Source organism: Parasteatoda tepidariorum, chromosome 6 (assembly GCF_982258835.1).
Source record: "Parasteatoda tepidariorum strain Cologne lab strain chromosome 6, Ptep-v5.0, whole genome shotgun sequence".
Taxonomy (NCBI): Eukaryota; Metazoa; Arthropoda; class Arachnida; order Araneae; family Theridiidae; genus Parasteatoda; species Parasteatoda tepidariorum.
The window spans coordinates 112,756,425-112,772,866 of record NC_141760.1 but is presented as its reverse complement, the minus strand read 5'-3'; the positions used below and the strand labels follow the sequence as shown (position 1 = coordinate 112,772,866).

Sequence of the window (16,442 nt, the reverse complement as noted above, 5' to 3'; positions counted from 1 at the left end):
AAAGGCGAAGTTCGAAATTTATTTTTCTACTTATTAACTTCTAAAAACTCATATACAGCAAAGTATAATTAATAAAAGTTATCATTGCTATATATTTAAAAGTCTGAAATTATAATCACGGTAACTTAAAAGTTATTCGTAACTTAAACCATTATCATATGCACTAAAAAATGCTTTATTTTTAATAATTATATAGTTTTTGCTTAAACTCATAATCTCGTAATATGTTACAGTTACGAGAAACCACCTTTGTCTTCATTTATAAACGTAAATACAGTTTTTTTTAAATTTTATTTAGGGGAAGTAAAAGATATGTATACAAAAGTTGTTTTGTAAGGAAACTGATTCGGTTTGAATCGAACAATTTATCTTGAGCAAAAATCGAAACGTCCTACCTCCCTTTCAGAAAAAGATGTTGAACTTTTTCAACTTGTTTACGTCCATCGAAAGCATTTTTTTTTCTCTTCTTCGTTCGGAAACTCAGCATGGTTAGAGATAAAACCAGAAGAAAAAGATATAAAGGATTAAGTATCAAGAAAAAACGTGACTGATTTTAGTCAGGCTAGTTTATTTCGTTTTACCAGTCCCATTTTTTTGTATTATAATTAATCATGCGAGTTGTGCGGAAATAAAATCAGTAACTACCCACACGAATTGCCAATGACGCAAAACGACTTCAAAATACATCGCTTTTTGCTTTTTATTGTTTTTTGTTGTTAGATTTCGGTTTTAATTACTCATAAATCAATTTCGTTGCGATCAATTACTGTCCCTCTTCATACGCAGATTAATAATAATAAATATTAAAATCAGGATTATGTTCGTACTACGCAAAGATTAATAATTATTAAATCAAGGTCATGTTCGTACTAAACAAAATTAATTATTAAATCAAGGTAATGTTCGTACTACACAAATATTAATTATTAAATCAAGGTGATGTTTGTACTACGCAAAGATTAATAATTATTAAATCAAGATTGTGTTTGTATAACACAATGATTAATAATTATTAAATCAAGATGAAGTTCGTACCACACAAATATAAACAAAAACCGAGATGATGTTTTTACTACGCAAAGATTATTAATTATTAAGTCAATATGATGTTCGTATTATTACGAAGATTAATAATTATTAAGTCAAGGTGGTGTTCTTACTACAATATAAATAAATAAGAAATGACTTATACTGTCATTCGGTCATTTTAACTATGATTTACCAGTGCTAATAGAGACATTTCGAATTTTTGTAGGAATTGTGCGTACTTTTTACCTATTTTATTATTTCTTAAAGTTAATAGTGTGCGCTTAACTTCGTGAGCATGAGCATTTACTTCAAAACTTAACATACGGAAGATTCATACGAGAATGATACATAAAACTGCGAAATCTCACTGACAAGGCCGACAAATACTTAATAAAAATCTGCGATCCTCACCAATCCACCAGGATAACAGGAGCTTGTCATGGTAAAATTATTAGGGTCAAAATTTCAACAAATTGTTTTTTATGCTTCATGTATTTAAATTAAATATAAAACACACTTTTGGAACTTTAATAAAACTGCACACATTATTTATACTTTTTCAGTTTTTTATACCATTTACTGATTATACCATTTACTGATTATTTCACTAATATTCTACAAAACATTTAATAAATATTAACAAATTTTGAATAATATTTATTTACGAGGGTTGCTATTTATATTTCTGGCCTTGGCAACAGTAAGTGTTGCTAGGCGACCGCAGACGATTTTAATCGAAAGTTTGATATTTTTAAACATAAATTCAGCAGACGATTTACCATTATAGCTTCATTTGTGTTGTTGACAGTAAATTGAAAAGTTCTTCTCCTTCAAAAAATAGAATTGAATCGTGAACATTTTCGTGCCATTATTTTTCGTAACTTTCGACATGGATTGTCAAGACAAGAGTGCTTCGATGAACTTAATTCTTTATTCAGCGATAAAGCGCCATCCTACTGCACTGTAAAAAATTGGTATAACGAATTTAATCGTGGTCGATGTTCGATCCAGGACGAATCCCGTGCAGGTCGTCCAAAATCCGTTGTTATGCCAGAAAAGATCGATTCTGTGCGTGAACTGATAAAGCAAGATCGTCATGTGACATACCGTGAGATAGAGGCGTCTTTGGACATTAGTATGACTAGCATCAATAAAATATTGCATGAACATTTGAGCGTAAAAAAAAATTTGTTCGCGTTGGATCCCGCATAATCTGACAAACGCTCAAAAAAAGGCTCGTGTCGATTGGTGCAAGGAAATGTTGGAAAAATACGTTCAAGGTACATCAAAGGCTGTGTATAACATCTACACAGGTGACGAATCATGGATCTATGCATATGAGCCGGAAACAAAACAGCAATCAACTGTATGGGTCTTCCAAGACGAGGCAAAACCAACAAAAGTTGTTCGAGGAAGAAGCACATCGAAACAAATGATTGCCTGTTTCTTCGGCATTAACGGTCATGTGGAAACAGTGGCGTTAGAGCAACGCAGGACGGCCAATTCTGAATGGTACACGACCATTTGTTTGCCAGAAGTCATCGGAGAAATTCGAAAAAAGCAGAAGAACAGGCGAATCATTCTTCATCATGACAATGCGAGCTCTCACACATCGACTCAAACAAAGGCATTTCTGACGGAGCGAAAGATCGAACTGATGGGTCATCCGCCGTACAGCCCTGATTTGGCACCCAATGACTTCTTCTTTTTCCCACACATCAAAAATAAATTACGTGGACAACGATTTTCGACCCCCGAAGAAGCGGTTGATGCATTCAAAACGCATGTTTTGGAGTTACCTCAATCGGACTGGAAAAAGTGCTTTGAAAATTGGTTCAAACGCATGCAAAAGTGTATTGATCATCGTGGAGAATATTTTGAAAAACAATAAAACCAATTTCGATCCTACATATTTGTTTTTTCATTATTAGGCCAGAAATATAAATAGCAGCCCTCGTAAACTATCCAAAGTTTATTTCATCTAAACCATCTGTTGTTACTAGCCTTTGAAAATTCTTTTCATATTTCAAAAAAAAATTTTTTTAATACCTGAAATTATCTTGTGCACCCAAAAACCCTTTTGCTCACAGTTATAAAAATCGTTTCTCCAAATGTTGACCCAATAGCCCATTGTGCAGCTCTAGTGCGGCGTAAATTAACAACAACAACATCCAAATGTTGGCTTATATTCGATCCTCATTTATCCAATTCTATCTCGAAAATTCTTTATAAAATTCTTTTTTTTTTAATTACTTAATATTGGGCGAATCAATTTTCAAAAATTTTATACTATACAGTATAAAATTTTTGACATTAATTAAAATGTTAAATGACACAAAGGAAAATTTGAACGACATCGATCAAATAGTTTCAATGTTATTCAATTTATAAAAAAAACGTGCATTTAAAATTTTGATTTCCAGCAAACTATTCGAGTGATTGCTTTCTAACTTTGTATATTGTAATTTAAAATTGTCCACACGAAAAAGTTCATATTTTAAGGTATGCATATTTAAAGCGATGCTTCCTAACGATTGATGTTAAGTCCTAGGGCGAAAAGTCTGATCATTAGATCACAAGCTATTCAAGTTGTTCACTTTTTTGCGCACTGTACTCGTTACTAAGTCAAACCAATTTGAAATGCGTTCAGGCGTAAAATCTTAAGAATTTAAATGAGATATTTAAAATTTTAAAAACTAATTCATCTTTAAAAATTTTAAATTTTAGTCAATAACAAGTTATCGAAGTAAAAAAATTTAATTTGAGATAAATGACAGGAAATAGAAAAATTTTCGGAAGCAAAAGAATAAATAAGCTTTTACAAAGAAACTAATACGACGCTGCGCCTTTTTTTAATGTTAAGTCTTTCATAAAACTGTTGTCAACGCTTTCTTCTGCTCTTCGAGCTTGCTGTTTTACTGTACTTCAAAAGTGTAACAGCACGACTAATACGTATTTTTCAATGATTAAAAATTAAATTATCATTGAATCTGTATAAGTATATATAAAACATTATAAACTCGTTGCTTGTTGAAATGAATTATTCGCTTTTAACCTTTCAATTATAGCTCTGCTTATATCAGATTTTCCTTGTCCACGTGAGAAAAGGATTTTCATTCGAAAAGAGACAGGTTCGTTTACGCTTTCATAATTATGACAGCTCACATGCTTGATAATTAAATTCTTTATCGCAAACTCAAAACAGAAATGACTTTTTTTGCCACAGTGGAAGAGATGCGTAGAGATGAAAATTTCCACTGGTGATTAAAAATAAACTGGATTGCTACCTAAACTTTCCCTATAATGACATGCTCTCATTGTTAAACCCCTATTTGGTGGTTTAAAGCCCACCCGTCTTCAGAGTATTGGAGACTGGCTTATTGGAAAAATAAAGGCAACCGCTACTTACTGCAGGCTACTGCTCTAAAACCATTTTTTTTTTTTTTTTGTTCTACGAAAAAGCTTTAATATGATACAAAATTGCGAAATCCTACTTTAAAACAAGTTTTCATAGGATCTATAACACAGTATAATAATTCATTCGCTCAAAATACGTTCTTATTTTTCGCTTGAGATCGAGTTATCTTTTTGTGAATGAATAAATTTACTATTAATACACTAAAAATTGTGTTGTAATACGTATCCATATTTGATGTTGAAAAAATCTAAAAACTGTGCGAATGGTTACTTTATTTCAAGTTAATACCAAATCTAGCGTCCCAACACTTGTAAAGCTTGTAGTTAAACTCTTAACATCAATAACAGATACAGTTGACACCGATCTGCGACTAGTTAGCATAGAAGGTTTATATATATATATATATATATATATATATATATATATATATATATATATATATATATATATATATATATATATATATATATATATATATATATATATATATATATATATATATATATATATATATAACCGTCGTTGAACAGCCGACCCAATTTTTGGGTTTACGACTACCAATGTTCAACTCCTTAGCCTTGTAATTTTGAACTCAATGCAGAAGACAAGGGAACTCCTGGATCAAATACTGAGAGAAATTTGGCCTCATTGAGGACTTTTTGATGGAACAAACTAGCATTTGCGTTACATGGAGAGGAAGACCACGAAAAGCTCTCACTGTTAGTCTGACTGGAAAGGGGCTCCAACCCATGATCCGTTTACCACTGAGGATAATTTATGTCAGCACTGAGATCGGTGCGAGCTGGGTGCGAAATTCGTATCAACCAGCTATCGCTAGAATTCGAACCCGGTTCTCCGTCTTGGGAGGCAAGCGCTCTATCCCCTGAGCCACCACGGCTCGACATAGGAGGTTGTGTTTTTTTTAGGACACCTCCCTAAAATTTTTTTAAATTTCGGAGAATGATATACATTTAAACTGATTAACTAAATTCTCGTGTGAAATGATAGCAGGGCATGTTGAAAATTTATAACAAATACTGTTGGACTATTATTAGAAATTTAAATGCAAATAACAGTGCAATTTCAAGACGGTGGCCAAGATAACTGTTTTTATTTTTTTAATATGCAGTAAAATATGAATTCTTCTTGTCCTACTTTACTTAATTGCCCAACTGGTCATATCCTTTTTAATATCAAGTAAGTTTCAATCCTCTGTCCTGATTGATAAAAAAATATTGATGGTCAATTATTTGTCAATTAATTTCAATTCTCTTCTCCGTAGTAATTTCAAGATTTTTAAATCTTTTTTCATACGACAAACTACTTACATAAAATAATATAAAATGCATTTATGTTTTTAGTTGTAAAATAAAGATATTTATGTTCTCATAAAATTTACAGAAATCTGTCAATTGTATAAAATAAATTTTATAATATTTACGATTCATTTCGGTTTATGTTGTGGGATTCATATTAATATTCTGTTGTGCGTTAGGGTGAATGTTTGATAAACAAACACATTTTATTTTAAGCAGTATTGTATATACATACATCCTAAATTTATGATTCTTGTTGTAGCTAGTAAGGTTGGTTAAAAGTAACTTTAAGTATAGTAACTTTTTTAAGTAGTAGTAACCTAAGTAAAAGTAACATTTTAGTAAGGTAAAAAGCAATTTTACGAATTCTTTAAAATATCATATCTTAATGCTATTGAATAACAGACATCGTGGCGGTTACGATAAACGAAAAAGTGTAAAAGAACATTCTAGCAATTTAACTACTCCAGGAATGGTTAGTTTTGGTGTAGTGGAGCACCACATTAGTATAAAGTAGTTACCACCATTTTTGGTGTTAAGTTACGCGAGCTTATTTAACAGTGTACTTAAATGGAAACAATTCTAAGATACTTTTTTTTTAAAGCAAATTTAATTTACAATGGTATGTCAATAAACATTCAGACAGGATTTCTTTTCTTTGCGTAAGTATAATATTTTCGTGTAGTTTAATGGCCCTGAAAAGAAATGGTGTAGATATTTAAATGCATTTATCGCGATACGGAATTTAATAGTCTCTTTTTTCATGTGACTCAGTTGATTTTACCCAGTGATCGGAAAAACTATTATTTTTGTAGTTTAATACAAGGAATCATGGTTAGTAGTTTAACACAAGTTTAATCATGGAATTCGAACTAATAAAAAAAATAGCTCACGCACGCAACAATTAGAAACTAAAATTCGCTTAAAAATGAAGAGCTACGTTGGCTAAAATATTTTTAATATGATAAAATATTTTTTATTCGTTACAGCAACTTTCAATGCGAATGGAAATTTTACATTTTCACTTCACCGTTACTTCATTTTGAAGAAATCTATTTTTATCTATTAAATTTGAGAAAGTTGATAAACTTCCTTCTTTAAAACACCGCTATATAAGATAAAAATCTAATCACTATATTTTTTTTTATTGGTAGTATTCCATTGGCTATATTTTACCCCCAATATCTTGAAAGCATAATTACAGTCACACATCTAAGATTAAAATCTAAAAATTACTTTCCAAGAAGAATATTATCTTTTGGATGTCAGAACTAGAAAATCCAGTTTTAATTTCAACTAAATATCGGTATAAGACGAAATAACAATAGGATCCTGTGATTACGCTGCAGATTTGGGCTATTTTTACGTCCTACCTATCGACGGTAATCAGACGATCGGCGTGCCGACTAAGTGATGGCGAGCGTTCGGCCTCTTGCTCTTTATTCGAGCGAGCAGGAAGAGAGTTGGGGGGGGGGGGGAATTGCGAGTATTGTTTTGTTTGCAACTATTTTACTTGATACATAACCATGTTTTCGGAAAACGCCGGAGGATTATTGTTTCTATTTTAAACAGTAATTTTTCTTTTTTTTTACGTTCGAAAACTTTAACAATAGAAATGAGAATTTCAATTTTAGCGTAACGTGTCGTAACTACCCTATTGTAAGAATTGGTAAGAAAGTTACTAATGATTCTGTTATTTTCAACAGTTTCAGAATTCAATGGGTAGTTTGTTTTTTAAGTAGTAATAAAAATAAATACGCGATTCGATTATTATGTTTGAATTCGTTTTGTTGAAGGAAAATGAACGATTTTTTTTTTATTTGTTTATAAAAATATATTTCGAATTTTATGATGTTGAATTCTATTCTATGGACTGATGATATTCTGTAGTTAAATGATAATATAGGAAATAATCTCACAAAAGTGTTATAGTATTAGTTTTAAAATAATATGAAAAATGTTAATACACATTTGTACTATTATGAATAATTTCTTAACTAAAACTATGATGATTTTAAAAGAAATTTAAGTCTGATAACGAATTTTTTTAACAGGATTTTATTTTAATTTTCGTAAAAATGGAGTTTTTGCGATATATTTTATTGTAAAAACTTATTTCATAAAATATTTTATTCTTGAATAGGATTCTTAACAAAACATTGTTTCTTAAAAACGTGATATTTTTCATTTTCAAAATGGAAAATTTCAAACTTAAATTATTATTTTGTAAAACTAAGTCGATGACGTCATAATTCCAAAACCTAACCCTATTTTCTCGAAGTCTCAAAACCGTGAGTATATATTCAGAAAAAAAACTTTGGTTTGATACCAGCTCGAAAAGGCATATAAATCGTTTAATAATGTCTGTGGATTATAAGTTTTAGCAATCAAATGTTTAATAGTGGTCAACTTTTATTCGAAAACTTAAGTAAAAGTTAAACAGCAATAATATTTTTAATGTTAAGTCATAAAAAGTAATAAAATAAATAAAATAATAATAAAAATAGTCATGCTCCAATCATTTGTAACTTAAATTATTATTAAAAAATTAAAAGCACTGAAGAGCCAAACTATAAATAAATAAAAAGACATTTTTATAATAAGGTTAGCTAAATTTTAAGTAAGAGCAAAAATATTTTGACTGATCAGCTATATAAAATTTTATTGAATTTTGTTTCTCAAATTACATATTAAAGAAAATCTGCACAATATTTGTGAATGCTCATGAATAAGTATAATGATTCGTATTAGTTAGTATGTATTGTCGGCCTAAGTAACGTTTAAAATTGATTGAATTTTAGTTATAAAATTTTTTATTTTTTTAGATTAAAGTCGAATGAAAATAACAATGCTTTTAAACTGACTAGCAATTCTATTAAACATATATGACACATAAATAACAGGTATCATTATTAAACACAAATGATACCTCCTTAACCTTATAAGCAGGCATAATATAGATACATTAAATTTATTAAATATCATTTTAGTTATAAAAAATTATGTTTTCACTATTTTATCAAACGATTGCTTAAAGTAAATATAAAAACCTTTCTTTTCTGGAAAATGAGAAAAAAAGGCCAAAAAATTAAATTTTGTTAATATTAAATAAATTTTTCAATTTATTAATATTATAAACACTATATAAGTCACCATTTTATTCGAAAACGCATTCTCATGTTGAAATTGATTAAATACAAAGTTAGTAAAAATACAAGTTACAGATTCGAATTATTTTCCCAATTTATTGCTTCTATGATTTTGTAATAACTTTTGCATTTATAATAATAACTATTATTCTTACTGTCGGTAATAATTTAAGAATATAAATTAACGATCTACGATAATAAAAATCATCAAAATAAACGATAGTTTGGCTAAAAATATATATATATAAAAAATATTTAATGGTAAAAATATCTGCAAAAAGCTTAAAAAAATTTAAAATAAATAATTTACTGAAATTGCAATAGTTGTATTAACTTTTTATAAAAAGTACCACTTAACCGAAATTAAAGAAAGAATAACCAAAATGCAGGAAATGGAGAATTAAAAAAGAATTAAGAGAGAAATTAGAAAAATAAGAATTAGAGAATTAGAGAATTAAAATTATAAAATTAAAATTATAAATTAAAAAGGAAATTACATTTTGTTTCTACAGTATATGATCTAAAAATAGATTTTTTTAGACTACTATCGTATACATAGGGCAGTATAGTATACATAGGGCTAAAATTTTGTACCTGAATATAAAAAAATTACTTTTTCTTAAAAAGTTTGGAATGGTATTATTATATTATTCCTGAAAAAAAAATTTAAAACATTTTCATTTTCTAGGACAAAGCCTTTTTTTAAAAAAAAAAAAAATTATTTTACTACTATAAGTACGCAAGTTCTCATTTTTCTGTTCTGAAATTTAAATTTTGATTTAATTATTTAGAGGAACACTTTCTTTTTTATAGTAAGCATTTAGGCACGAATAATGCTTTTAAATATTTTCGTTTGATTATTTTTGTGCAAAATTACGTAAGAAAATTATTATAGAAAGCTCTTAATATTTGATTTTAACCAATTGATAATGAATTTCAAAGAAATATTTTTCAAGACTGACACATTCCAAGAAGAAACTCTTTTTGACATTTTTTATTATGTACTTATGAAAAAGAAAATTATGATGTTGATAGCAACTTTGTAGACATTGGGGAAAATTTATAAAACAATTAGTAATAAATACTTAAAAGGATTCATGATAAAATTGTTTCACCGTAAAGATGGAAATCAATAGTCTTTTTCTAATGGAAAAAATTGTTTATTATGTTAAAAGACTGTTTATTCTGTAATAAAAAACTAAATGCTATTTTTTATTTATTTTATTTTATTTATTTTTTGTTGCTAAACCTAGTGAAATGTTTCTAGAACTATTTTAAAAGTTATTTTGTCTTTTAAATTCAAAAAACTTTATGTAAAACAGAAAAGGAATTCTTTAATTTTTGTGAATTTTAATAAATGCAAATGCTGAAATAAGTAAATAACAATATATGAATTTTAAAAAATCCAAATAATATCATAATATCTTAAACAAAAAAAAATCGTATATAGAGAGAAGGAGCGATATGGTTTTAAAAAATCATAGTGTATTTATAGCAACTTTGTAGATATTGGTGAAAAATTCTAAAATGAATTGTAATAAATACTTAAAAGGATTCATGTTATTGTTTCACTGTAAAGAAAGAAATCAATAGTCTTTTTCTAAAATTAAAAAAGGCAACATTAAACCTGTGAAATTTTTACAGAATTATTTAAATAGTTATTTTAGTTTTTTAAATTCAAAAACAACTTTATGTAAAACAATAAAGGAATTCTTTAATTTTTGAGTTGTCATAAACGCAAATGCAATAACAAGTCAATAACAATAAATAAATTTCAAAAAAATCCAAATAATATCTTCAGAAAAAAATCGTATATATAGAGAAAGAGCGATGTGGTTAAGAATAAATGATTGCAACTTTGTAGATATAGGGGAAAAATTCTAAAATGATTTGTAATGAAGTACTTAAAAGGATTCATGATAAAATAGTTTCACTGTAAAGAAAGAAAGCAGCAATTTTTTTCTAAAAAAAAAATAATAAAAAAAACAACATTGTTTATTATGTAATAAAAAAATTAAATGCTAATTTTATTTATTTTTTTCTTATTAATTTATTTATTAATTTAATTTTTGTTTTTTCTACACTTGTGAAGAAATTTTAAATTTACAGAATTATTTTAAAAGTTATTACGGTTTTTTTTAATTCAAACATTTATGTAAAACATTAAAGGAATTTTTTAATTTCAGTGGATTTTCATAAACGCTGACATAAATAAATAACAATAAATAAATTTTTTTTTTAAAAATCGAAATAATATCTTCAGAAAAAAAAAAAGAGGCGTATAGGCTTCAGAGGGAGAGAGATAACTTACATCCTGGAATTCCACCATATCCGTCGTCATCATGAGATTTTTGAAAGGTACTCCACCGTTCACAACTAAAGATGCTAAATTTGTACACTCAGTACTGGACATTCCTTCAAAAGTACGCACTACAACGATACACCTTCTCCCATGTGAGGTCCATATTAACAACGATAATAATCCTCTGTTGAATAACTTTTTATTTACACCTCTGCCACTGAGAAGTGGCGCAAAGAATAAAACTCCCACACATAATAGAAATGACCAGTGTCCACATGCACATTAGGGTCCGCCGGTCGGGACGGACACACCTGTACTTGTGCATACTATCCATCTGACTACCTACCTTTCATTACCCGCCGGTCCAAAAGTAGGCCGCCCCCTAGCGGTCGGTCGCCGGACAGGTAAGAGAACCGTTATGACCAATCACTTATAGAAAAAATATAACTCTTGTTTCCTGCCCTAACACATTCTATGCGTTCAATTCTTTAACAGAGACGGTAAGGATAGTCCAAAAAACGCGGTTCGTTTTGCGTTAGGGATATTTCAGTTTCAGTATTAATGATTTAATCTTTTTATCAAAATCAAAAAGTATGTTGTAGGCGATTTGGAATTATATTGAGTGAGTTTTCAAAAAAAAAAAATTATTTAAGCTTCAATTGCTTCTAATGTACGCGTAAACACATCTAATCATCAAATTGCGTCATCTTTTAACAATATAAAATCGCATGATAACACTTCTGTACTTCTAATAACACGCGCCAAAAATTTGAGCGTAATTAATGTAAAATGTACATTTACGATTAAACAATAGGTTTTCGTTTCACACTTTTAAAATTCTACAGCTACTTAAAAATACTCAAAAGTGTTTTTTTTCTTCTTCTAAATGTAAAGCAATGTTTTAAATAACGTCAAAAGGTTGGCTGTTTATTAAAAATAACGCATTTTGTAAAAGATTGGAAAAAATTCAATTTAAAAAAAAAGTTCTAGAATTAAAGAAAAAAAAATCATTTTTTCGTAATAAAAATTAAAGTAATTTCATTCGAAATTCAATATATCTGAATTAAATTATATTAAATTAAAATGTTCTAAGTCTTATTCTAAAATTCATTCTAACACTATATTCTTATTCTAAGAGTCAGCTTTAAGATTGGATTACGAAATAATTCCTATGCACATGTGTTCAATAAAAAAGGAAAAACGTTTAAAAAGCTCTTCAATTTGGCTTTGACTTATCGCAAATATGTATACTTAACTTTCACTTTCGATTTGTGAGCAAAATCCATAGAATTAATAATTTTTTTTTGCACCTACACCATCACATATGTACCAGTTAGTTATTTTAATTTTTCTATACATATGTTTGTTATCTGTCACAGCAATATCTTATATAAAAACATAAATCCTCATTTTAGATTTTTTTTGCATTATTTATAAAAACAAAAAATTTTTTTCAATGAAAATTGTAAAAATCTTTTATTTAATGCTAATTTCATGCAAAATTTAATTTAATAAAAGAAAAGGTTTTTATTTATATAATGGCGGATAATTTTTTTTTTTAAATTTTAACGCATACAATTTTTTGCACTAACTACATAACTAACTACATTTAAACTACATAATTTTAAATGAAAAAAAATATAAAATTTCAGCAAAATCGGCCGAATAGTTTGGGTAATAAAATTTAAAATCATTGTAAATGTATAAAATCATTCTTTAAATTATATAAAATATGAAAATACATAAAATCATTATCAAAATCATTATTAAATATTCATTATAAATAATATTACAGTCATTATAAATTTTCATTTCTCAAAGTACTATTCATTATATTTCGTTTAAATTTTGATTTTTTTAGTTAAAATTATTCTATGTAAATATTTTTGTCCCTTGAAATTTCTCAACGATAATTTAAAAATAATAAAAAATATTAAAATCTGTTGTTTTTTTTTTACATTCAATTGTGTTTGGACAGACTAATTTTACAATTCTGCTCAATAAATTTGAGACTCTGATAAAATATTCTAGAGATTAACATAGTTAAGAGAGTTCTTAATCTTAATTTCACTTGATACGCATTTTTCTGTACCTCAAAAATTATTTATGTGAATTAAAATATGTTTGCACACATTTAAAATATTGTAACCGTAAATATTGCATCTAGTACACAATACTCCGGTCATTAGATTAAAAGTTATTAAGGTATTTCGTTTTTTTGTTTTACGCATGCGCTAAAACTAAGGACATTAAGAAAGAAAAATGGCATTTTTTAAAAAAAAAATGTTGGCTCATGATTAATTTCAATGAATAGAACAATTTTACAGATGCATGCGATCTAACTCGATCATTACTCGCTAGAAATCGAAGATATATTTATTACATTGAAAAATTTCTATTTTCCATTAATCAAAGAATCCAAATGTGAATTATAAATGTTCAATTTATATGCAAATAGTTGTCCTCGAGATTTGAATATCATTTAAGAATCTTTGCATTTCAATAGTCGCAATTTCCTTGAAACTGAATTGAATCGAATTTCATCGGCGATTAATCATAATGATAAAAACAAAGTTTAAGAATTTACATAAATGACAATCATTCTATCTTCGATAGCATCTTCTGTAATATATGTATACTTTAAGAGTGTTAGTAAAGATTTTGGTTAGAAATCAATCCACATTTTACTGTTAAAGTGTGAAATCCGTTCTTTTCAGAGAATAACTAGGTAATTCATGCAATAAGTCAGTTAAAGTAAATAAAATTATTCAATTCTATGATTTGACTAGGTATTCTATAGAATAACGATTACAAAATAGCAAAACGTATACCTAGGCAAAATAGTATACGTAGTTTATAAAAACCCTTAAGCACAGATTCCTTTAAAAAAAAGTTTTTTTCTATTTTAAAATTTAAAAAAAAAATATGATAAAAGGTTGTTTCCAACTTTTAATTTTAAAAAAAATAATAAATTAACTCTTTACTTGAAGTTTTGAATAGAAAAGCAGGAAAAGTTAGTACATTTATTTTGAGTAAAACTCTGTCTATTAATGTAAGAAATTTTGACTAATTTAAGGATTTATAGAGCGAAAGAAACTAGGAACTTGATACTATCATTTTTAATTTTTAATATCTATCATTTTTATACTATCATATGTATACTATCATTTTTAATTTTTAATTCGAAAAATACATGTTTCTTCACGTTTCCATCAATCACGGCTTAGCCTAGTCAAATCACGGCTACGATTTGACTAGGTATTCTATAGAATAACGATTACAAAATAGCAAAAAGTATATGTAAGCAATATAGTATGCGTAGTTTATAAAAACCCTTAAGCACAGATTCCTTTTTAAAAAAAGTTTTTTTTTCTATTTTGAAATTTTAGAAAAAATATGATAAAGGGTTGTTTCCAACTTTTAATTTAAAAAAAATAATAAAATTAACTCTTTACTTGAAGTTTTGAATAGAGAAGGAGGAAAAGTTAGTACATTTATTTTGAGTAAAACTCTGTCTATTAATGTAAGAAATTTTGACTAATTTAAGGATTTATAGAGCGAAAGAAACTAGGAACTTGATACTATCATTTTTAATTTTTAATATCTATCATTTTTATACTATCATATGTATACTATCATTTTTAATTTTTAATTCGAAAAATACATGTTTCTTCACGTTTCCATCAATCACGGCTTAGCCTAGTCAAATCACGGCTACGATTTGACTAGGTATTCTATAGAATAACGATTACAAAATAGCAAAAAGTATATGTAAGCAATATAGTATGCGTAGTTTATAAAAACCCTTAAGCACAGATTCCTTTTTAAAAAAAGTTTTTTTTTTCTATTTTGAAATTTTAGAAAAAATATGATAAAGGGTTGTTTCCAACTTTTAATTTAAAAAAAATAATAAAATTAACTCTTTACTTGAAGTTTTGAATAGAGAAGGAGGAAAAGTTAGTACATTTATTTTGAGTAAAACTCTGTCTATTAATGTAAGAAATTTTGACTAATTTAAGGATTTATAGAGCGAAAGAAACTAGGAACTTGATACTATCATTTTTAATTTTTAATATCTATCATTTTTATACTATCATATGTATACTATCATTTTTAATTTGAAAAATACATTTTTCTTCACGTTTCCATTAATCACTGCTTTAAATTGTTTTTCTTAAAGTATATTTTACTTTCGTGTTTTTAAAAAAAATTCTATTTAGACTTTGGAAATAAACAATGTTCAAAAGAATATTTTTCAATTTTTTTATATCTAGTTTTTTTTCTTTTAAAAGAGAATTTTTTTTTACCATTATTACCGAGCATAGTATGCTCTTTTAATGCAAAAAACTGAGTATAAATTTAATTTGATCTCAAAGGGTTAATAATAGGCGTGATGGCTAGTTTCGTAATGGCTAGTTTAAATATTACTTATACGTGATTCTAAATGTACATAATTTTTGTTACAGCTCAGCTGCAACCACAGACGCTGTGGTTTGCATTACATCCATTGACGAACTTGCGAAAATTTGTACCCATTAACACTAAACATACCAACACTTAATTTATACCTATTTCTAACATAGCCGGTAAAATGACTGGACTTTATATTTCTTGATTGAATGTATGAAATATGGATGTTAGGAAGGAAATAAACTAAAAACAACTTTATTATATTTAAACAAAATTGTATATTGCCAATTTTTATGTGTTACAAACACAAAGAATACGCATTTTTTACATACACAGGGTGTTTCCATTCTATATTTTCCGCAAACATATTTCTTCGAATTATTATTATTTCTATAATTCTTATAATTATTCTAATGATTATAAGAATAATATAAGAATTATAATTATTCTAATAATTATTATTATTTCTTCAAAGAACTTGTGCAATCTTGATTGTTTCGACAATTTTCTGGGTAAATACTAACAGTTAAATTAGAAATCAAATGAGATGAGAAAGAATGATTCTCGGAAAAACCCATCAAAGACCAAGTTTTTAAAATGCCCGGAACTAATTAATTAAATCCTAACTCTATAAAATTTTCTAAAGATTGTTTATTTATAAATTGTGTCTTTTCGGTATTCAAAGCTAGGAAAATAGGATTGATAAAAACTTTATATTTTCTTGGCTTTTTACCTAAACTTTGAAATAAATGTTTACTTAAAATACGAAATATAAACTTTTTTTTAAAAAAATTATTTGATGTTTGCTTATTATTCTA

The 16,442-nt window shown here is 27.2% G+C and overlaps 1 protein-coding gene across 1 annotated transcript in view; it reads right to left on the bottom strand.

Annotated features, from left to right (window-relative positions):
* The window catches only part of LOC107436533 (uncharacterized), a 77,479-nt gene extending 65,911 nt beyond the window's left edge, over positions 1-11,568 (bottom strand). The window contains exon 1 of the mRNA XM_016048295.4: positions 11,224-11,568. Coding sequence (XP_015903781.1) covers positions 11,224-11,325 — 102 coding nt within the window. The 5' untranslated portion in view covers positions 11,326-11,568. The remainder of the gene's footprint in view (positions 1-11,223) is intronic.
* Between the last annotated feature and the right edge of the window lie 4,874 nt (positions 11,569-16,442).